General features: G+C 42.0%; 1 protein-coding gene across 1 annotated transcript; it reads left to right on the top strand.

Annotated features, from left to right (window-relative positions):
- LOC110886395 (exocyst complex component EXO84B) lies at positions 1–7,457 on the top strand. The gene is made up of 7 exons (XM_022134180.2): positions 1–372; positions 2,469–2,566; positions 2,657–3,713; positions 4,661–5,176; positions 5,857–6,045; positions 6,840–6,976; positions 7,066–7,457. Exons 1-7 carry the CDS (start codon positions 211–213, stop codon positions 7,226–7,228), a joined length of 2,322 nt encoding a protein of 773 aa, XP_021989872.1. The 5' UTR covers positions 1–210; the 3' UTR covers positions 7,229–7,457.
- Positions 7,458–24,696: the final 17,239 nt, after the last annotated feature.

Consider the following 24,696-nt stretch of genomic DNA (forward strand, 5'->3'; position numbering starts at 1 on the left):
AATCCCCTCTCTCTCTCTCTCTCTCTCTAAACTCTCTCTCTCTCTCTCTCTCTCAGGTGGATATATCCACCGTAGCTGTAACCGCCGTTGATTCTTCTTTTATCAAACACCTTTCTACTCAGATCTAAAACTTCAATTCATTCAACAATTCATTTCTCCAGTTGTTGTACCTACTGATTCATCACCCCTCTGATCTTCTTCTAGTATTCTATGGCTTCCAAAACATCATCTAGGTCAAGAGCCACTGCTCCTGCAAAGACTAGCTCCAAGGAAACCGCCCCTAAGCTCGAAGAAAATCTCAATATCTTCAAGTCCGATAAGTTTGACGCTGATGCCTTCGTCAACTCCAAGTGTAATTCCATGAACGAGAAGGTATGTATGTGCTTCTCAAATGCTTCATCCAATCATTCGTCTCATATTAGTTCTGTTTCTAGGTATAATTCGTGAGGAATCGTAGTGATTTGGAAATTTTAACTGGAATTGTCTTCAGGTTTACTTAATTATATAGATTAGTATAGTTTAGGTTGGGTGATGATGTGGTTATAATCGAAAGAAAGTCGTGTTTGTGAGCCGACTGGTTATGCTGGTCGGTTAGGAATTTAGGATCATTATTGTAGGATGTATGATTCCATTGTTCATTGCATTATTAAATGTATCAATAATAGGTCCACATTATACTTGAATCCACCTTTAACTTATTCGCCGTATAATATGTTACAGCATTTAGTTGTCAATAAAATTTGGTGCAACCATGTTGCTTGGTTTAAAAGGTGCAAAGGGAAATACATCAGGGCCAAAAAGTTGTGCCTTATGTGATTCTAGCTCAAAATTGATCAAAACTAGAGTAGGTAGGATTTAGGAGGTTTATGAATGTTTAACTTGATAAATAGGTTTATATGTAAAACAGATGGGAGATAAGCAGGTTTTGGTTGTAAATAAAGCTTTTTTAGTTAATTAGTTGTATATGCCTCACGGCTTCAGCTTTTGGGACCAAACGCCTTGGAGCGCCTAGCACTTTTTTTAAGACAAGCCATATAGAAGCCTAGAAGGTATTCTTTGGTTTGTCCAGCTTTGTTCGACACTTTGACATGGATCATGGATAGCACTAACTTTGGATATTACTTCTCTACAAATGTAATATTGTAATGTATGTATTACTTCTTCAATATTTTCAAATTATCTGACATATCTGCTTACTTTTACTCTTATGATAATTATGATTAATTCGTTTTCCCAATAACATGTGGTTCATATTAGTAGTTGGTTTTAAATGATGTGAAGCGCTAGTCTCATGTACGCAAGTCACACCAAATTTAGAATACTTAATAGATTAATTTTTGATAATTTTACCTTGTTAATACAACACCCAAAAATAAGGTAATAAAAAACACACAGCTTAATAGTGTAAAAGCTGTGAGCTAGTCTATATGTGAGATTTCTTATAGCTATTTTCAACTATACAAGCTTTGTGTACATCCAAATTCCAAAACACCCTGCTCAATTACCCAAACCCATTTACCTGCATCAAAACCATATAACAAACACAACAAACATACCCGATAAAATCCCCTGGCTCTAAAACAGCCTCTTTTTGATACGTAAAGTATAGTAAATCCAGGTAACAAATAGTATGTTGAAGATGTTAAAAGCCTGAATATTTAAAAATTTAAAGTTTGTAGAAATGTGGGTGAGTATTCGAATTTCGATATATCTAGTCGGTTTTGAGGTGAGTTTAAGTTCTAGTTTCAGATAATGGCTATCCTAATGATATATTTTAAATACATAAGACCATAAACGGGTATACCCATGAACCCGATGGGTAATGAGTAATGGGTAGCAGAGTATGGGACCCGGTTTACCAATACCCGACTCATTGCCATCCCTATATAGATCTGGTAGTGCCCTGTAGTATGCTATACGAGCAAAATGAAACAAGGGGATTACTCCCCCACAATCTACATATACCATTGCAAAGGATTTTGATGATGTGTAAATATGCTACTTTTGCATTTGTTTGCTCTTATTTATGTGTGCTTACTTGCTAGATAATCATATATCAGATATATTGATACACAATTTGAATTTTGTTTGTTAAATATATACTATATAGTATATAGTATATATTATCAAATGTAGGCAAGTTTTTTATATGTTCATGGGTACACTTATTAAGTGGTACTAATGATGACAACTAGAGTGCATGGGGTGTTTCATGTTTGGGTCTGGCAGTCCAAAAATACTAAATTCTATTTGTAGCTGGCATATGAATATGCATAATTATTTAGATATAAGTAAGAGGTATAACTTAAAAGTACTTAACAAAGAACCATCATTGAAGTAGTTATTCGTGTACCATAATGATCCATCAGATCACTTCAGATTATAATATTAATACAATGCTATATCCTACAAACACATGAACAACGTGTCGATAATTATAACTAACATATACCACATCCACTTACCAGGAGATAAGGCAATTATGCTCATATCTTTTGGATCTGAAGAAAGCTTCTGCAGAGGAAATGCGAAGGAGTGTATATGCTAATTATACAGCATTCATACGGTAAGTCTCTTCCATAAAAATATTAAATTGAATATGAACTTGTGTTCTGTCTACGTCACTGCTAATATTTTAATTGCTAAAAATTCCCAGTACATCAAAAGAGATATCAGATCTAGAAGGCGAGCTACTATCGATAAGAAACTTACTATCTACTCAGGCTACCTTAATTCACGGTCTAGCTGACGGGGTCCATGTAGAATCATTGTCTATTGCAGTTCCAAACGGTTTATACTCAAACGGTGCATCTGCTGACGTGGACAGAGATCCTTCAGACCTAGATAATTGGTTAATCGAATTCCCTGATATACTTGATGTTTTGTTAGCTGAAAGAAGAGTTGAGGAAGCTTTAGCTACCCTTGACGAAGGTGAGCGTATAGCTTCTGAAGCAAAAGAAAAAGATTCACTGCCACCTAACGTTTTAGCATCTCTCCAAACTGCTATAACCGAATGTCGGCAACGATTAGCCAATCAGCTTGCTGACGCTGCTTCACAACCAACAACACGTGGCAGTGAGCTTCGCGCAGCTATTAGTGCTCTTAAAAAACTCGGAGACGGTCCACGGGCCCACAGTTTACTACTTCAATCACATTCTCAACGGCTTCAATCCAACATGCAAAATCTCCGTCCTTCAAGCACTTCATACGGTGGAGCATACACAGCGGCTATTTCACAACTCGTGTTTTCCGTTATTGCTCAAACGGCAACTGATTGTAATGCTATTTTCGGCAAGGAACCGTCGTATAGCTCCGAGCTTGTGATGTGGGCTACAAAGCAAACTGAGGACTTTGCGATTCTTGTTAAACGACACGCGTTAGCTTCGTCTGCTGCTGCTGGTGGATTACGGGCTGCTGCTGAATGCGTTCAAATAGCTTTGGGTCATTGTTCGTTGTTGGAAGCTCGTGGTTTGACACTTTGTCCTGTGCTTTTGAAACTTTTTAGACCTAGTGTTGAACAAGCACTTGATGCCAATTTAAAGCGGATTGAAGAAAGTACAGCTGCATTAGCCGCTGCTGATGATTGGGATCTTTCTTCTTCACCAGCTGGCACACGTCTTTCTGGCAGACCTTCTAGTACTTCCGTTAATACCTTAACAGCTTATCAACCTAAACTCTCGAGTAGTGCTCAAAGGTTCAATTCAATGGTCCAGGTAAATATTTTAAACATATCTACATTATCTGTACTATATATACTGCATAAGACAAGGGCATTTTAGGATACCCAAAAGATATGAACTTTTTGTTTGCTTTAATGCATAAGATACAACCTAAAATGAGGGTAAATTAGTCTTTCAAACACTAATTACACTTTAATCCCTCAACTTTAACAAAATTATAGATAATTAGTTAGTAGTTACACTTTATCCCCTTATAAAAAACTAACTACCCCTATGATTTTTAAAAGGTCATAACCTTTTTGTACGTTAATATTTTTTTTTTTTTTTTGAAAAATTACACTATAAAACCGAGTATATTATTCTCTTTAATTTGAGTATAGTATTGCTATAGTTTTTGAATTAAAAAATTGGTATTTACGTGATTAACAATGTCTAAGGGTGAGCAATAACTAAATCGTTAACCGAAACCGAATCGAGAACAGACAAAACCAAACCGAAATCAACCAAAAACTGAATTAACTAAAAACCCATTAACCGAAACCCGAATTAACCAAAACCGGTTATTGAACTTTTTTGTACCCTCGTTTAACCAAAATTAACCGAACCGAACCATCCATATTTTCATATATTTCTAGCTTTTATACCTTCAATTCATGTATTTCATATTTATACGTCCATTTTATGTATTTATACTTTCATTTCATGTATTTATACATCCATTTCATGTGCTTTTACCTCAATTTCATGTATTTCTAAGCAAAGTTTTTAGCCCACGTTTTGTTTTTGCTATTAACCGAAATTAAACGAATCAAACCAAAAATCCGTCAAGGTTAATAAAATAGAATAATCGATGACTTCGGTTTCAGTTGAGGATAATAACCGAACCAACTGAACAATTTGTGTTTCCCACCGCATCGCGCAGACACCCTTCTAGTCCTTTTTCAATAATTCTTTACACTAATTATCTGCATATACTACAGGATTTCTTTGAGGATGTAGAACCACTGCTGACCATGCAATTAGGAGGAAAAATGTTGGAGGGATTATTCCACGTCTTCAGTTCATACGTTAGCATGCTTATAAGAGCACTCCCGGGCTCCATGGAAGAAGAAGCAAACTATGAAGGAACTGGGAACAAAATAGTTAGAATGGCTGAAACCGAAGCTCAGCAAATGGCATTGCTCGCAAATGCATCCTTATTAGCTGAGGAACTATTACCTCGTGCAGCCATGAAACTCACCCCTGTAGTTCAAACTATTTACAAGGATGACCCACGCAGACGACCTTCAGATCGGCAGAATCGGAATCCCGAGCAAAGGGAATGGAAAAGACGTCTTGCAAGCATAGTAGATAGATTGAAGGATAGCTTCTGCAGACAACATGCTTTAGAACTCATTTTTACTGAAGATGGTGATAGCCATTTAACACCTGACATGTACATTAACATGGATGGTGGTGTGGAGGAAATAGACTGGTTCCCTTCTCCAATATTTCAGGTAACTTACAAGTGTCAATTTAGGGCTGCAAACGGACTGAATGAACACGAACAAGTCGTGTTTGTTTGTTAAGAAATATGTGTTCACGAACTGTTCATGAACACTTACCGAACGAGATCTTATGTTCGTGTTTCTTTGTTAAGGAAATGAACTTGTTTGTGTTTGTTTGTTAATTTTAGGCAATGAACGAAAACGAACGTTGATGAACACAAATGAGAACAAACTAATGTTCGTGAACACAAATGGAAACGGACACAAACAAGCGTTCATGAGCAGAAGATATAATACACTAACACAGTGACACTTATTAAATATTTTATTTACCAGAATTTTGAAGTATTTAAATAAAATATAAAAGCTAAAGTAAAAACACTAATGAACTATCAAACATAAATGAACACGTTACCGAACGTTCACGAACATAAATGAACGGACACGATCTCTGTTCATGTTTGTTCATTTAACTAAAAGAATGAAATTTCTTGTTCGTGTTCGTTTGTTTAATAAACAAACGAACACAAACAAACTTCCCGCTGAACGTTTCACGAACTGTTTGCTGAACGTTTGGTTTGTTTGCAGCCCTAGCGTATAAGTGTCACAACTAACTTATACAAGTAACTGTTAGTTTATGGTTATGGCAGAAAGATTAATTTCTATGCTCTTTTTGTATTGGAATTCAGGAACTATATGCGAAGCTTTTCAGGATGTCTTCTATAGCAGCAGAAATGTTTGTTGGCAGGGAACGTTTTTCAACAATGTTATTAATGAGGCTTACCGAGACTGTCATCTTATGGCTCTCAGAAGACCCAACCTTTTGGGATGTTATTGAAGACGGACCAACACCTTTAGGGCCACTCGGACTTCAACAGGTAATTGGGACATTTACGTTTAGAGTAAATTACATTTTCATTTCTGTGGTTTGGTCAAAGTCAAATGCCCAGCTGTTTTGGTCCTTAAAGCAAAAATTGTTAATTTTTGTTTTAAAATTGATTTTGTTATTAGTTTACATATAATATTGAGTAAAATGGCATTTTCGTCCCTGGGGTTTGCCTTTGGCTAGTTTTGCGACTTTTGTCCAAGGGTTTGTTTTTCCGCATCTGGATCCAAAAGGTTTGAAATCTTGCCATTTTCATCCGGCTTGTTAACTCCATCCATTTTTCTCCGTTAAGTCAGAGGTATTTCCTTTAAGTTAGCAAAAAAGACGGAAATAAACTTAACGGATAAAAATGGATGGAGTTAACGAGCCCGGATGAAAATGGCAAGATTTCAAACCTTCTAGATCCAGATGCGGAAAAACAAACCTTTGGACGAAAGTCGCAAACCTGGCCAAACCCCAGGGACGAAAATGGCACTTTACTCTATAATATTTGTTTTCTATACTCATATATTGTAATTATTATATGGCTTTTACTTTTCCCATCTTTTCTTTTTTGATGAATTTTTTAACTTTTAATAAGTACCAAAAATAAAAACAACACCAATTTAGTTTGATTTTATCATTTTTCATACCGGTTCTTTCAAATTGTATACCAAACTTCTTTTTTTTCTTAATTTACACCAAATTTTTTTTATAACTCATACCATGTAAGACCATCTGTTTTATGTTTCTTCTTGCTGCACTGGTGTATTCTATTTGACTGTTTTCCACCTTGCAATTATGTAGTTTTATTTGGATATGAAGTTTGTCCTTGCTTTTGCTTCCCAAGGGCGATACTTATCTCGAAATTTAAATCGGGTTGTGAATGAGATCATAAACAAAGCACTTGCAGCCTTTTCTGTAACGGGAATGGATCCATACAGGTTGGTGAAAATTGGTCTTGTTCATCAAATATCTTTGAAATACTAAAATCATTATTTTACATTTGTATCTATTTAATCTTTTGTTGCAGTGTACTTCCTGAGGATGAGTGGTTCGGCGACATATGCCAAGAAGCAATGGATAGGTTGAGCGGGAAGCCGAGATTAGCCAATGGGGAACGAGATCTAAGCAGCCCAACTGCTTCCGTCTCGGCACAATCAATATCATCCATTAGATCTCATGGCAGTTCGTGAGCGGATTGATTCCCTCTTGTGTGTCTGGAATCTGCGTCAACTTTCTTTTGTATCATAGAATTTTATTTATATTTCTAGAATATTATTTCATTTTGTGCCTTTGTCTATCTTCTCTTTTTAACATTGTGTTAGATATCATCTCATCATGTAAATCTGTCTCTCTTTTTTCACCTTTTGAGTGACTTTTTTTTTGGTATTCTTTAATAAAAAGTGAGTATTGGTTTGGGGAGTTGCAGTTGCAGGTGGATAAATGCATCTTCCATTGTATTGGATTTGATGAAAAAATTGTAAGATTAGCATGGACCAAAGCTATGAAATGAAATCCTTGAATAGAATAGAATGGAATAGAATAGAATGGAATAGAATGAACTTACAAAACCGAAGCCTGCGGATTTGTGGGTGAAACTAGTCATTGTATACTTATTACAGTATGTGGCCAAGAAGAGCCTAATATAAGGGAGCTCGTCCATAATGGCGGACACGCCTCCCTTTTGACTTCCTTGTTGTAGGGCGCGGTCATACTCCTCGAAGGTACTGTAGTTTTTTAACTTGGTATCATCGAAACCAATACTTTTCAAGATACCCACAACAAAAGAACCCTTTTGGTATCCTACTTTTCGGGCCATGTGATGCTTTGTTAGGGCGGGCTCGGCTCGAGCTCGAATTTCAAATCAAGCTGAGATTTGAGGCTCGAGCTCGACTCGGTTAGAATTCAAGCTAGCTCGGCTCGGCTCGATCTAGCTCGAACTAACAAAAAACCGCAAAATTTACTACTTGAAAAACCCTTAAAAATGAATTTCTTGATAGACCAAGGGCCATAATTGCCATTTAATTTAACCATATGGCTAAATATGCAAGTATAAATAGTTAATTCACTTTGTAAATTGTCTTTACCTTCTTTTATAGGGGAGATACTCTCTTAGTTTTTGTTTTCTAAGCGATGTGGGACAAAAAAATGAAGGATATAAACCTATCGAGCCAGCTCACGAGCTTACGAGTCGAGCCAGGCCAAGCTCGAGCTCGGCTCGTTTACAAACCGAGCCGAGCCGAGCTGGCTCGTTTACAACCGAGCCAATTTCGAGCCGAGCTTTCTGTAGGAACCGTTCGCATAAATAAATAAAATAAACAAATTTTATTACAGATTACAATACAAGGAAAGCTTAAAAAAATAAATACTAGTACAAATACAACTGAAATAAACCAAAATACAAGAAATGGAGTAGAAGCAGAGTGGCTGAGGCACGTGAACACACGCTTCCCTTAAAACAAATTCCGAGTCTCCCAGGAGTACTCGTTTTGTTTCCCAGGGTACAACAGCCGGAGCAGCGTACTGCCGGAGAAAGCCTACAACCCGAAGGTTACCTTGAAGCTTGTAAGAAGAAGATGAACAGAAGAGTGTAGATGATTGTTTGCATATAGCTGTTGTTGCTGGTGTAATTCTGAAGTGGGTATGGAGCTGTATTTATACAGCTCCTAGGTTGAAACAGTCAAAATGAATTAAATGAGAGGTTTAAATTGCATTAAACGTCTTCAATGCAATTTAATACGTCATTTAATTCTCAGTCAAAGCCTATTAACTCGTCAGTTACGAAGCTGGACTGAAACTGCCCTGTCATTCAATGCTGGAAGCTTCTACGCGCGCGCGCGCCCATGCGGCCTCTTGGCTCACTGCCGTGCGGCGTGCGACCACTTGGCTCACTGCCGTGCGGCGTGCGGCCTCTTGGCTCACTGCCATGCGGCGGTGCGGCTCAAGTCCGTCCATGCGGCGTGCGCCACGTCACCTGTGAGTCTATACGTGCGCGCCACACAGTCGCGCCGTATTGGCTCACTCTGGTGCGCCGCACACGGCACAGTAGGACCCATGCACCATGCTCCCAACCGCGCGCCTCGTGTACCCGCGCGCGCATGCGTATGACTGCCACGTCATGCGCCGCATCACCTACCACTTGGTCCTTGCAACCCTTGTGCTTCACCACGCGCGCGCGGTCAAAAATACAAAGGCGGCTCTCAAGCGGCTCGCGGCGATGCGAAGTGCAAAGTGCGCCATCAAAGCGCCACATTGCGCCTCATCGCCCACGCCACGCGCGCGCGCGCGCGCGCGAGCGTGTGCGAGTGCGAGTTAGGGTGCTCCGCACCCTTCGCGAGGACACTAGTGTGTGCTTCCATGAAACAATAAGGATGGAGAGTTCCACCTTAAATACCCATTTAAGTTCCATCTCTCCTCCTATGTGGGACAAGGTGCTACTTTCCCTTTAGTTTCAACATTGAATGTTCCAAACACCCAACTTTGAGCATCGATATCTCATTCATCTTAGCTCGGTTTTGGACGCGGTTTAGTTCGTTGCGAAGCTCTTCCAACATAGAACACAAACCCACAAATAAATACATAAAACCCGCTCATTTTATTATATTTATTTCTAGTCCAAAATAGGAAAAAATCATTTTCCTATATTTGTGAAAAATGCTATTTTCACTTATTTTCCAACAATCCCCCACATGAAAAATGCTATTTTCATCAAATTTCCAACAATCCCCCACATGTATGGAAATGGATCTTTTCCTTACACTTTTCAACGATAAACTTCGACAGTTGAGTATTGCAAGATAGGTAGGTTGAAGCCTTTGAACCTTCTTTTGTGAAGCGCACTTAGCTTACTAGCGGTGTGTAGACGCGATGTCCTTGAACATACCCCCATTTGTGTAAACGACAATACACTTCACACAATACTCTCCCTGGTTTGGCCAACTCCTCATTGTCGTGTCCTATTATGGTCCTGGAACACTGGCCTGGTTCTGCGAGAGCTCTAGGATTTGCGCACCCCACAAATCCATTTGAAGCGACCCCACTTCTCTCTAACATAGGTGATTCCCATGAATCATTAAAAGCATCATGGTTATTTGATTTCCCGAAATCATTAACCTTAATATGCTTAACCTCACTTCATGTCACTGATTGGAATGGACTAGGAAGTATATGTAACTCCCTTTTATTTAGTTTGGGGTACTCCCCCACAGTGACTCCGTTTTGGTAATATGATTAAGTTGTCCTATTGAACTTAGATCTTGGGATCTCCAGTCAACTAAGTTAGGTTTCCCTCATATTCCCATTAACCACGGGCTTTAGTCCCATTCCTCTTGACGACGTTTCTACTAACTCTCTGCTTAAGCCTTTTGTAAACGGGTCCGCAATGTTATCCGCTGATCTCACATAATCAATTGTGATAACACCCGTTGAGAGTAGTTGTCGTATCGTGTTATGTCTACGTCGCATATGCCTTGATCTGCCATTGTACATCAAGCTTTGAGCTCTACCAATCGCTGATTGGCTATCACAATGTACACATATGGCTGGCAAAGGCTTTGGCCATCTTGGAATATCTTCCACGAATTGACGTAGCCATTCCGCCTCCTCGCCTGACTTATCCAAGGCGATAAATTCAGATTCCATTGTGGATCTCGCTATGACCGTTTGCTTAGAAGACTTCCAAGCAATAGCAGCTCCTCCAAGTGTAAACACGTAACCACTTGTTGATTTGGAATCTTTATTATCCGATATCCAGTTTGCATCAGTGTATCCTTCGATCACTGCTGGTTGTCGGGTATAATGCAGTCCATAGTCTCTTAGTCTCTTGTGTATCGTATGTATCTAAGCACCCTCGTGATAGCCTTCCAATGATCCGCGCACGGATTGCTGGTGTATCTACTTAGCCTACTCACCGCGTAAGCCAAGTCGGGTCTAGTACATGTCATTAGATACATTAGACTGCCAATAATTCTTGAATACTCTAATTGAGCAACTCCATCTCCTTTATTCTTCTTGAGATGTTGGGAGGTATCAACTGGAGTTCGAGCTACACTCGTATCTCCTGAGTTGAATTTTTCAAGAATTTTATCCACATAGTGAGATTGACTTAACACAAGACCATCTTGGGTTCTTATGATCTTTACTCCAAGAATCACATCCGCTAAACCCATGTCTTTCATGTCAAATCTCGCTTTCAACATGCTTTTAGTAGCTTTGATAATTTTATCATTACTCCCAATGATAAGCATATTGTCTACATAAAGGCATAAGATGACATAACCTTCCTTTGTGTCTTTGAAATAAACACATTTGTCGCACTCATTTATTTTGAAACCATTGTCAATCATGACATGATCAAACTTTTGGTGCCATTGTTTTGGTGCTTGCTTCAAGCCATACAAAGACTTGACGAGTTTACATACTTTACCCTCTTGACCTGGGGCGGAGAAACCTTCAGGTTGCTCCATGTAAATTTCTTCTTCTAAATCGCCATTTAGAAATGCGGTTTTAACGTCCATTTGGTGAACTTCCAAATTTCTTAAAGCCGCTATAGCAAGAACCAATCTAATCGAGGTTATGCGCGTCACAGGCGAGTAGGTATCAAAGTAATCTAGACCTTCCTTTTGTCTAAATCCTTTAATCACCAACCTAGCCTTGTATTTATCAATACTTCCATCAGTTTTCATCTTCCTTTTGAATATCCAACGATATCCAAGTGGTTTGCAACCAGGTGGAAGATCTACTAACTCCCAAGTATGATTTTGCAATATAGAATCTATTTCATTTCTTATTGCTTCTTTCCATTGAGGTCCTTCTGAAGAGGAAACCGCTTCGCGATATGTATTGGGCTCGCCCTCAACCATATAGCTAACGAAGTCTGGACCGAAGGATTTTTCAACCCTTGGCCTTTTACTTCGCCTACGATCGGTTTCTTCAACCTCAGGTTGTTCATGTGTCTTATCATGAACCACCTCATCAATTGGTGTTGATGAACTTTCACCTACTTCAAAATTAGGTGTTGATGACGTTGCATGTGTTTGTCTTCTCAAAGGAAACACATTTTCAAAGTAAGACACAACGTTAGAATTCACCTCCATAATAGTGTTTACGTGTACATCAGGATTCTTGGACTCATGTACAAGAAAGCGATGTGCACTACTTTGATGTGCATACCCAATAAATATGCAATCAAGAGTTTTGGGTCCTATCTTAAGAGCCTTAGGAGGTGGTACAGTCACCTTTGCTAGGCACCCCCACACTTTCAAGTATTTGTATGAAGGTTTCTTCCTTTTCCATAACTCATATGGAGTTTCGTCTCTCTTTTTTAGTGGTATCCTGTTCAAAAGATAATTAGCCGAGAGAATGGCTTCCCCCCACAGTTCGTGGCTCACCCCAGAACTTATCAACATGGCGTTCATCATTTCTTTCAACGTGCGGTTCTTTCGTTCCGCCACGCCATTTGATTGTGGAGAGTAAGGAGGTGTACACTCATGTACAATGCCACTTTTTGCGCATAACTCGGCAAAAGGTGCAACATATTCGCCTCCTCGATCGCTTCGCAAAGCTTTTATCTTCTTTTGAAGTTGATTCTCAACTTCATTTTTATACAAGATAAATTTACTTATTGCTTCATCTTTACTCTTTAGTAAATATACATAGCAATATTTAGTACTATCGTCAATAAACGTGATGAAGTACTTATTTCCACCTCTCGTGGGTACCGCTTTTAAATCACAAATATCAGTGTGAATTAAATCAAGGGGTTCGGTTATTCGTTCAACCAATTTCGATGATGTTCTTGTAAGTTTGGATTCAACGCATGTTTCACATTTATAGTGTGAATCAATATGGAATGTTGGTATACAATTTAAATTGATTAAACGGCGTATTGAATTAAAATTAACGTGACCTAATCTACCATGCCATTTATTCGATTCAGAAAACTCAAGCATATAAGTAGAAGTAGTAGCAATTTTATTCATGTTCTTGACAGCCATTACATTCAATTTGAACATTCCATTTTGGGCATAGCCCTTGCCTACATACGTTCCTCGTTTAGTTAGTACAAATTGATCGCTCTCAAAAACTAAACGAAAACCAAACTTGTTAAGCAACCATCCCGAGACTAGATTCTTGCGCAAGTCTGGGGCATACAACACGTTGCTTAGAGTGAGCTCCTTCCCCGAAGTCCACTTCAAGATCACCGTTCCTTCACCCATGATGTCAGCGGTGGCTGCATTTCCCATATACAGTTTCTCTTCTCTAGAAAGCGCCTTGAAGGTGGTAAAGAGGCTTTTGTCTGCACAAACGTGACGGGTCGCGCCCGTATCAACCCACCATCCTTTTGGAGTGTTGGTCACAGTATTGACCTCATCCATCATTGCGCTTTTGTCGGAAATCATTGCCACCAAAGGCATTCCGTCTTCATCCACCATGTGCGCACGCTCACGCTTTGGTTTCTTGCATTGGTTAGCCCGATGCCCCGGCTCGTCACAGTTGTAACAAGTCCCTTGGAACGTTTGAGGTTTCTTTTTCACAACCCCTTTCTTCGGTCCAAGGTTGCTAGCCTTTGCTTTCCCTTTCCCTTTGTCCTTTTTCCCCTTGCCCTTAGCGCCCTTAGAGGATTGCCCATGCTCAATCAGATTTGCGCTAGCACTAGTCTGCGCAACGCTGCCTCTTAGGGCAATTCTATTGTCCTCTTCAATCCGAAGACGAACAATAAGATCCTCTATAGTCATCTCCTTTCGTTTATGTTTAAGATAATTCTTAAAATCAACCCAACTAGGAGGTAACTTTTCAATCATCGCTGCCACTTGGAATGTCTCGCTAAGTGTCATGCCTTCCGCTGAGATGTCATGAAGTATAATTTGGAATTCTTGGACTTGATTCATAACTGTTTTAGAATCAACCATTTTGAAATCCAAAAAACGGGCTACCACAAATTTCTTTGTGCCAGCATCCTCCATTTTGTACTTCTTGTCCAAGGCATCCCAAAGCTCTTTGGAAGTCTTGACATTGTAGTACACGTTATACAATGCATCCGATAACCCGTTTAACACATAGCCTCGACAAATAAAATCCGAGTGCTTCCAAGCCTCTACCGCGCTCAGAGCCTGAGCGCTGGTCTCCCCTTCCGCAGGTTGGGGAGCGGATTCAGTTAAGAACCTCGCAAGGTTCATGGTGGTCAGGTAGAAGAACATCTTCTGCTGCCACCTCTTAAAGTGTTGACCCGAAAACTTCTCGGGTCGTTCAGCGTGATTGGCCACTGTGGACGCTCCCACAGTGGTGGCGTTAAGGGGGTTTCCCGTCACAACATTTGTGGTGTTGTTGACGTTGACAGTTTCGTTCGACATGCTGAAAAAAATTAAAATATTAAAAGTTTAGTCAAAAAATTCTGATTTACGCCAAAACCAGAAGTAAACAATTAAATTTTAATTTTTACCACAAATTTACTGTTTAGGCTTCTAAGTCCAACTTTGAAGACCAAAAAACAGAAAATTTTACTAGTTATAACTTACTGATTGGCTTCTAAGTCCAACTTTGAAGACCAAATCAGAAAGTTTTAGCAAATTTAGGACAAGTTCGAATGTAACCAAAAATAGTTTTCAACCAAAGTCGCTCCTTTGAAGATGAAAACTAAAAAAAAATCTGTTTTTAAAACACAAACTGAGTGAAATCAAAACTGGTTTGAATCACAAACAGAATGGTTTTGATTACACGAACGGTTTTAAAAATTTGTTTTAAGATTGTAGGAACCGTTCGCATAAATAAATAAAATAAACAAATTTTATTACAGATTACAATACAAGGAAAGCTTAAAAAAATAAATACTAGTACAAATACAACTGAAATAAACCAAAATACAAGAAATGGAGTAGAAGCAGAGTGGCTGAGGCACGTGAACACACGCTTCCCTTAAAACAAATTCCGAGTCTCCCAGGAGTACTCGTTTTGTTTCCCAGGGTACAACAGCCGGAGCAGCGTACTGCCGGAGAAAGCCTACAACCCGAAGGTTACCTTGAAGCTTGTAAGAAGAAGATGAACAGAAGAGTGTAGATGATTGTTTGCATATAGCTGTTGTTGCTGGTGTAATTCTGAAGTGGGTATGGAGCTGTATTTATACAGCTCCTAGGTTGAAACAGTCAAAATGAATTAAATGAGAGGTTTAAATTGCATTAAACGTCTTCAATGCAATTTAATACGTCATTTAATTCTCAGTCAAAGCCTATTAACTCGTCAGTTACGAAGCTGGACTGAAACTGCCCTGTCATTCAATGCTGGAAGCTTCTACGCGCGCGCGCCCATGCGCGGTGCGCCATGCGGCCTCTTGGCTCACTGCCGTGCGGCGTGCGACCACTTGGCTCACTGCCGTGCGGCGTGCGGCCTCTTGGCTCACTGCCATGCGGCGGTGCGGCTCAAGTCCGTCCATGCGGCGGTGCGGCGTGCGCCACGTCACCTGTGAGTCTATACGTGCGCGCCACACAGTCGCGCCGTATTGGCTCACTCTGGTGCGCCGCACACGGCACAGTAGGACCCATGCACCATGCTCCCAACCGCGCGCCTCGTGTACCCGCGCGCGCATGCGTATGACTGCCACGTCATGCGCCGCATCACCTACCACTTGGTCCTTGCAACCCTTGTGCTTCACCACGCGCGCGCGGTCAAAAATACAAAGGCGGCTCTCAAGCGGCTCGCGGCGAAGCGAGCGTGCGAAGTGCAAAGTGCGCCATCAAAGCGCCACATTGCGCCTCATCGCCCACGCCACGCGCGCGCGCGCGCGCGCGAGCGTGTGCGAGTGCGAGTTAGGGTGCTCCGCACCCTTCGCGAGGACACTAGTGTGTGCTTCCATGAAACAATAAGGATGGAGAGTTCCACCTTAAATACCCATTTAAGTTCCATCTCTCCTCCTATGTGGGACAAGGTGCTACTTTCCCTTTAGTTTCAACATTGAATGTTCCAAACACCCAACTTTGAGCATCGATATCTCATTCATCTTAGCTCGGTTTTGGACGCGGTTTAGTTCGTTGCGAAGCTCTTCCAACATAGAACACAAACCCACAAATAAATACATAAAACCCGCTCATTTTATTATATTTATTTCTAGTCCAAAATAGGAAAAAATCATTTTCCTATATTTGTGAAAAATGCTATTTTCACTTATTTTCCAACAATCCCCCACATGAAAAATGCTATTTTCATCAAATTTCCAACAATCCCCCACATGTATGGAAATGGATCTTTTCCTTACACTTTTCAACGATAAACTTCGACAGTTGAGTATTGCAAGATAGGTAGGTTGAAGCCTTTGAACCTTCTTTTGTGAAGCGCACTTAGCTTACTAGCGGTGTGTAGACGCGATGTCCTTGAACATACCCCCATTTGTGTAAACGACAATACACTTCACACAATACTCTCCCTGGTTTGGCCAACTCCTCATTGTCGTGTCCTATTATGGTCCTGGAACACTGGCCTGGTTCTGCGAGAGCTCTAGGATTTGCGCACCCCACAAATCCATTTGAAGCGACCCCACTTATCTCTAACATAGGTGATTCCCATGAATCATTAAAAGCATCATGGTTATTTGATTTCCCGAAATCATTAACCTTAATATGCTTAACCTCACTTCATGTCACTGATTGGAATGGACTAGGAAGTATATGTAACTCCCTTTTATTTAGTTTGGGGTACTCCCCCACAGTGACTCCGTTTTGGTAATATGATTAAGTTGTCCTATTGAACTTAGATCTTGGGATCTCCAGTCAACTAAGTTAGGTTTCCCTCATATTCCCATTAACCACGGGCTTTAGTCCCATTCCTCTTGACGACGTTTCTACTAACTCTCTGCTTAAGCCTTTTGTAAACGGGTCCGCAATGTTATCCGCTGATCTCACATAATCAATTGTGATAACACCCGTTGAGAGTAGTTGTCGTATCGTGTTATGTCTACGTCGCATATGCCTTGATCTGCCATTGTACATCAAGCTTTGAGCTCTACCAATCGCTGATTGGCTATCACAATGTACACATATGGCTGGCAAAGGCTTTGGCCATCTTGGAATATCTTCCACGAATTGACGTAGCCATTCCGCCTCCTCGCCTGACTTATCCAAGGCGATAAATTCAGATTCCATTGTGGATCTCGCTATGACCGTTTGCTTAGAAGACTTCCAAGCAATAGCAGCTCCTCCAAGTGTAAACACGTAACCACTTGTTGATTTGGAATCTTTATTATCCGATATCCAGTTTGCATCAGTGTATCCTTCGATCACTGCTGGTTGTCGGGTATAATGCAGTCCATAGTCTCTTGTGTATCGTATGTATCTAAGCACCCTCGTGATAGCCTTCCAATGATCCGCGCACGGATTGCTGGTGTATCTACTTAGCCTACTCATCGCGTAAGCCAAGTCGGGTCTAGTACATGTCATTAGATACATTAGACTGCCAATAATTCTTGAATACTCTAATTGAGCAACTCCATCTCCTTTATTCTTCTTGAGATGTTGGGAGGTATCAACTGGAGTTCGAGCTACACTCGTATCTCCTGAGTTGAATTTTTCAAGAATTTTATCCACATAGTGAGATTGACTTAACACAAGACCATCTTGGGTTCTTATGATCTTTACTCCAAGAATCACATCCGCTAAACCCATGTCTTTCATGTCAAATCTCGCTTTCAACATGCTTTTAGTAGCTTTGATAATTTTATCATTACTCCCAATGATAAGCATATCGTCTACATAAAGGCATAACTCGTCATTTAATTCTCAGTCAAAGCCTATTAACTCGTCAGTTACGAAGCTGGACTGAAACTGCCCTGTCATTCAATGCTGGAAGCTTCTACGCGCGCGCGCGCCCATGCGGCCTCTTGGCTCACTGCCGTGCGGCGTGCGACCACTTGGCTCACTGCCGTGCGGCGTGCGGCCTCTTGGCTCACTGCCATGCGGCGGTGCGGCTCAAGTCCGTCCATGCGGCGGTGCAGCTCAAGTCCGTCCATGCGGCGGTGCGGCGTGCGCCACGTCACCTGTGAGTCTATACGTGCGCGCCACACAGTCGCGCCGTATTGGCTCACTCTGGTGCGCCGCACACGGCACAGTAGGACCCATGCACCATGCTCCCAACCGCGCGCGCATGCGTATGACTGCCACGTCATGCGCCGCATCACCTACCACTTGGTCCTTGCAACCCTTGTGCTTCACCACGCGCGCGCGGTCAAAAATACAAAGGCGGCTCTCAAGCGGCTCGCGGCGATGCGAGCGTGCGAAGTGCAAAGTGCGCCATCAAAGCGCCACATCGCCCACGCCACGCGCGCTCGCGCGCGCGCGAGCGTGTGCGAGTGCGAGTTAGGGTGCTCCGCACCCTTCGCGAGGACACTAGTGTGTGCTTCCATGAAACAATAAGGATGGAGAGTTCCACCTTAAATACCCATTTAAGTTCCATCTCTCCTCCTATGTGGGACAAGGTGCTACTTTCCCTTTAGTTTCAACATTGAATGTTCCAAACACCCAACTTTGAGCATCGATATCTCATTCATCTTAGCTCGGTTTTGGACGCGGTTTAGTTCGTTGCGAAGCTCTTCCAACATAGAACACAAACCCACAAATAAATACATAAAACCCGCTCATTTTATTATATTTATTTCTAGTCCAAAATAGGAAAAAATCATTTTCCTATATTTGTGAAAAATGCTATTTTCACTTATTTTCCAACAATCCCCCACATGAAAAATGCTATTTTCATCAAATTTCCAACAATCCCCCACATGTATGGAAATGGATCTTTTCCTTACACTTTTCAACGATAAACTTCGACAGTTGAGTATTGCAAGATAGGTAGGTTGAAGCCTTTGAACCTTCTTTTGTGAAGCGCACTTAGCTTACTAGCGGTGTGTAGACGCGATGTCCTTGAACATACCCCCATTTGTGTAAACGACAATACACTTCACACAATACTCTCCCTGGTTTGGCCAACTCCTCATTGTCGTGTCCTATTATGGTCCTGGAACACTGGCCTGGTTCTGCGAGAGCTCTAGGATTTGCGCACCCCACAAATCCATTTGAAGCGACCCCACTTATCTCTAACATAGGTGATTCCCATGAATCATTAAAAGCATCATGGTTATTTGATTTCCCGAAATCATTAACCTTAATATGCTTAACCTCACTTCATGTCACTGATTGGAATGGACTAGGAAGTATATGTAACTCCCTTTTATTTAGTTTGGGGTACTCCCCCACAGTGACTCCGTTTTGGTAATATGATTAAGTTGTCCTATTGAACTTAGATCTTGGGATCTCCAGTCAACTAAGTTAGGTTTCCCTCATATTCCCATTAACCACGGGCTTTAGTCCCATTCCTCTTGACGACGTTTCTACTAACTCTCTGCTTAAGCCTTTTGTAAACGGGTCCGCAATGTTATCCGCTGATCTCACATAATCAATTGTGATAACACCCGTTGAGAGTAGTTGTCGTATCGTGTTATGTCTACGTCGCATATGCCTTGATCTGCCATTGTACATCAAGCTTTGAGCTCTACCAATCGCTGATTGGCTATCACAATGTACACATATGGCTGGCAAAGGCTTTGGCCATCTTGGAATATCTTCCACGAATTGACGTAGCCATTCCGCCTCCTCGCCTGACTTATCCAAGGCGATAAATTCAGATTCCATTGTGGATCTCGCTATGACCGTTTGCTTAGAAGACTTCCAAGCAATAGCAGCTCCTCCAAGTGTAAACACGTAACCACTTGTTGATTTGGAATCTTTATTATCCGATATCCAGTTTGCATCAGTGTATCCTTCGATCACTGCTGGTTGTCGGGTATAATGCAGTCCATAGTCTCTTGTGTATCGTATGTATCTAAGCACCCTCGTGATAGCCTTCCAATGATCCGCGCACGGATTGCTGGTGTATCTACTTAGCCTACTCACCGCGTAAGCCAAGTCGGGTCTAGTACATGTCATTAGATACATTAGACTGCCAATAATTCTTGAATACTCTAATTGAGCAACTCCATCTCCTTTATTCTTCTTGAGATGTTGGGAGGTATCAACTGGAGTTCGAGCTACACTCGTATCTCCTGAGTTGAATTTTTCAAGAATTTTATCCACATAGTGAGATTGACTTAACACAAGACCATCTTGGGTTCTTATGATCTTTACTCCAAGAATCACATCCGCTAAACCCATGTCTTTCATGTCAAATCTCGCTTTCAACATGCTTTTAGTAGCTTTGATAATTTTATCATTACTCCCAATGATAAGCATATCGTCTACATAAAGGCATAACTCGTCATTTAATTCTCAGTCAAAGCCTATTAACTCGTCAGTTACGAAGCTGGACTGAAACTGCCCTGTCATTCAATGCTGGAAGCTTCTACGCGCGCGCGCGCCCATGCGGCCTCTTGGCTCACTGCCGTGCGGCGTGCGACCACTTGGCTCACTGCCGTGCGGCGTGCGGCCTCTTGGCTCACTGCCATGCGGCGGTGCGGCTCAAGTCCGTCCATGCGGCGGTGCAGCTCAAGTCCGTCCATGCGGCGGTGCGGCGTGCGCCACGTCACCTGTGAGTCTATACGTGCGCGCCACACAGTCGCGCCGTATTGGCTCACTCTGGTGCGCCGCACACGGCACAGTAGGACCCATGCACCATGCTCCCAACCGCGCGCGCATGCGTATGACTGCCACGTCATGCGCCGCATCACCTACCACTTGGTCCTTGCAACCCTTGTGCTTCACCACGCGCGCGCGGTCAAAAATACAAAGGCGGCTCTCAAGCGGCTCGCGACGATGCGAAGTGCAAAGTGCGCCATCAAAGCGCCACATCGCCCACGCCACGCGCGCGCGAGCGTGTGCGAGTGCGAGTTAGGGTGCTCCGCACCCTTCGCGAGGACACTAGTGTGTGCTTCCATGAAACAATAAGGATGGAGAGTTCCACCTTAAATACCCATTTAAGTTCCATCTCTCCTCCTATGTGGGACAAGGTGCTACTTTCCCTTTAGTTTCAACATTGAATGTTCCAAACACCCAACTTTGAGCATCGATATCTCATTCATCTTAGCTCGGTTTTGGACGCGGTTTAGTTCGTTGCGAAGCTCTTCCAACATAGAACACAAACCCACAAATAAATACATAAAACCCGCTCATTTTATTATATTTATTTCTAGTCCAAAATAGGAAAAAATCATTTTCCTATATTTGTGAAAAATGCTATTTTCACTTATTTTCCAACAATCCCCCACATGAAAAATGCTATTTTCATCAAATTTCCAACAATCCCCCACATGTATGGAAATGGATCTTTTCCTTACACTTTTCAACGATAAACTTCGACAGTTGAGTATTGCAAGATAGGTAGGTTGAAGCCTTTGAACCTTCTTTTGTGAAGCGCACTTAGCTTACTAGCGGTGTGTAGACGCGATGTCCTTGAACATACCCCCATTTGTGTAAACGACAATACACTTCACACAATACTCTCCCTGGTTTGGCCAACTCCTCATTGTCGTGTCCTATTATGGTCCTGGAACACTGGCCTGGTTCTGCGAGAGCTCTAGGATTTGCGCACCCCACAAATCCATTTGAAGCGACCCCACTTCTCTCTAACATAGGTGATTCCCATGAATCATTAAAAGCATCATGGTTATTTGATTTCCCGAAATCATTAACCTTAATATGCTTAACCTCACTTCATGTCACTGATTGGAATGGACTAGGAAGTATATGTAACTCCCTTTTATTTAGTTTGGGGTACTCCCCCACAGTGACTCCGTTTTGGTAATATGATTAAGTTGTCCTATTGAACTTAGATCTTGGGATCTCCAGTCAACTAAGTTAGGTTTCCCTCATATTCCCATTAACCACGGGCTTTAGTCCCATTCCTCTTGACGACGTTTCTACTAACTCTCTGCTTAAGCCTTTTGTAAACGGGTCCGCAATGTTATCCGCTGATCTCACATAATCAATTGTGATAACACCCGTTGAGAGTAGTTGTCGTATCGTGTTATGTCTACGTCGCATATGCCTTGATCTGCCATTGTACATCAAGCTTTGAGCTCTACCAATCGCTGATTGGCTATCACAATGTACACATATGGCTGGCAAAGGCTTTGGCCATCTTGGAATATCTTCCACGAATTGACGTAGCCATTCCGCCTCCTCGCCTGACTTATCCAAGGCGATAAATTCAGATTCCATTGTGGATCTCGCTATGACCGTTTGCTTAGAAGACTTCCAAGCAATAGCAGCTCCTCCAAGTGTAAACACGTAACCACTTGTTGATTTGGAATCTTTATTATCCGATATCCAGTTTGCATCAGTGTATCCTTCGATCACTGCTGGTTGTCGGGTATAATGCAGTCCATAGTCTCTTGTGTATCGTATGTATCTAAGCACCCTCGTGATAGCCTTCCAATGATCCGCGCACGGATTGCTGGTGTATCTACTTAGCCTACTCACCGCGTAAGCCAAGTCGGGTCTAGTACATGTCATTAGATACATTAGACTGCCAATAATTCTTGAATACTCTAATTGAGCAACTCCATCTCCTTTATTCTTCTTGAGATGTTGGGAGGTATCAACTGGAGTTCGAGCTACACTCGTATCTCCTGAGTTGAATTTTTCAAGAATTTTATCCACATAGTGAGATTGACTTAACACAAGACCATCTTGGGTTCTTATGATCTTTACTCCAAGAATCACATCCGCTAAACCCATGTCTTTCATGTCAAATCTCGCTTTCAACATGCTTTTAGTAGCTTTGATAATTTTATCATTACTCCCAATGATAAGCATATCGTCTACATAAAGGCATAACTCGTCATTTAATTCTCAGTCAAAGCCTATTAACTCGTCAGTTACGAAGCTGGACTGAAACTGCCCTGTCATTCAATGCTGGAAGCTTCTACGCGCGCGCGCGCCCATGCGGCCTCTTGGCTCACTGCCGTGCGGCGTGCGACCACTTGGCTCACTGCCGTGCGGCGTGCGGCCTCTTGGCTCACTGCCATGCGGCGGTGCGGCTCAAGTCCGTCCATGCGGCGGTGCAGCTCAAGTCCGTCCATGCGGCGGTGCGGCGTGCGCCACGTCACCTGTGAGTCTATACGTGCGCGCCACACAGTCGCGCCGTATTGGCTCACTCTGGTGCGCCGCACACGGCACAGTAGGACCCATGCACCATGCTCCCAACCGCGCGCGCATGCGTATGACTGCCACGTCATGCGCCGCATCACCTACCACTTGGTCCTTGCAACCCTTGTGCTTCACCACGCGCGCGCGGTCAAAAATACAAAGGCGGCTCTCGGCGATGCGAGCGTGCGAAGTGCAAAGTGCGCCATCAAAGCGCCACATCGCCCACGCCACGCGCGCGCGCGCGCGCGCGAGCGTGTGCGAGTGCGAGTTAGGGTGCTCCGCACCCTTCGCGAGGACACTAGTGTGTGCTTCCATGAAACAATAAGGATGGAGAGTTCCACCTTAAATACCCATTTAAGTTCCATCTCTCCTCCTATGTGGGACAAGGTGCTACTTTCCCTTTAGTTTCAACATTGAATGTTCCAAACACCCAACTTTGAGCATCGATATCTCATTCATCTTAGCTCGGTTTTGGACGCGGTTTAGTTCGTTGCGAAGCTCTTCCAACATAGAACACAAACCCACAAATAAATACATAAAACCCGCTCATTTTATTATATTTATTTCTAGTCCAAAATAGGAAAAAATCATTTTCCTATATTTGTGAAAAATGCTATTTTCACTTATTTTCCAACAATCCCCCACATGAAAAATGCTATTTTCATCAAATTTCCAACAATCCCCCACATGTATGGAAATGGATCTTTTCCTTACACTTTTCAACGATAAACTTCGACAGTTGAGTATTGCAAGATAGGTAGGTTGAAGCCTTTGAACCTTCTTTTGTGAAGCGCACTTAGCTTACTAGCGGTGTGTAGACGCGATGTCCTTGAACATACCCCCATTTGTGTAAACGACAATACACTTCACACAATACTCTCCCTGGTTTGGCCAACTCCTCATTGTCGTGTCCTATTATGGTCCTGGAACACTGGCCTGGTTCTGCGAGAGCTCTAGGATTTGCGCACCCCACAAATCCATTTGAAGCGACCCCACTTCTCTCTAACATAGGTGATTCCCATGAATCATTAAAAGCATCATGGTTATTTGATTTCCCGAAATCATTAACCTTAATATGCTTAACCTCACTTCATGTCACTGATTGGAATGGACTAGGAAGTATATGTAACTCCCTTTTATTTAGTTTGGGGTACTCCCCCACAGTGACTCCGTTTTGGTAATATGATTAAGTTGTCCTATTGAACTTAGATCTTGGGATCTCCAGTCAACTAAGTTAGGTTTCCCTCATATTCCCATTAACCACGGGCTTTAGTCCCATTCCTCTTGACGACGTTTCTACTAACTCTCTGCTTAAGCCTTTTGTAAACGGGTCCGCAATGTTATCCGCTGATCTCACATAATCAATTGTGATAACACCCGTTGAGAGTAGTTGTCGTATCGTGTTATGTCTACGTCGCATATGCCTTGATCTGCCATTGTACATCAAGCTTTGAGCTCTACCAATCGCTGATTGGCTATCACAATGTACACATATGGCTGGCAAAGGCTTTGGCCATCTTGGAATATCTTCCACGAATTGACGT

The sequence above is a fragment of the Helianthus annuus genome, chromosome 10 (genome assembly GCF_002127325.2).
Source record: "Helianthus annuus cultivar XRQ/B chromosome 10, HanXRQr2.0-SUNRISE, whole genome shotgun sequence".
Taxonomy (NCBI): Eukaryota; Viridiplantae; Streptophyta; class Magnoliopsida; order Asterales; family Asteraceae; genus Helianthus; species Helianthus annuus.

What these genes read in the sequence shown, in the direction of transcription:
- LOC110886395 (XM_022134180.2), top strand. Translation starts at nt 211, where the DNA reads ATGGCTTCCAAAACATCATCTAGGTCAAGAGCCACTGCTCCTGCAAAG. An exon ending in GTAATTCCATGAACGAGAAG is followed by an intron (nt 373 to 2,468) that starts GTATGTATGTGC and finishes TCCACTTACCAG; the next exon opens with GAGATAAGGCAATTATGCTC. An exon ending in ACGGGAATGGATCCATACAG is followed by an intron (nt 6,977 to 7,065) that starts GTTGGTGAAAAT and finishes CTTTTGTTGCAG; the next exon opens with TGTACTTCCTGAGGATGAGT.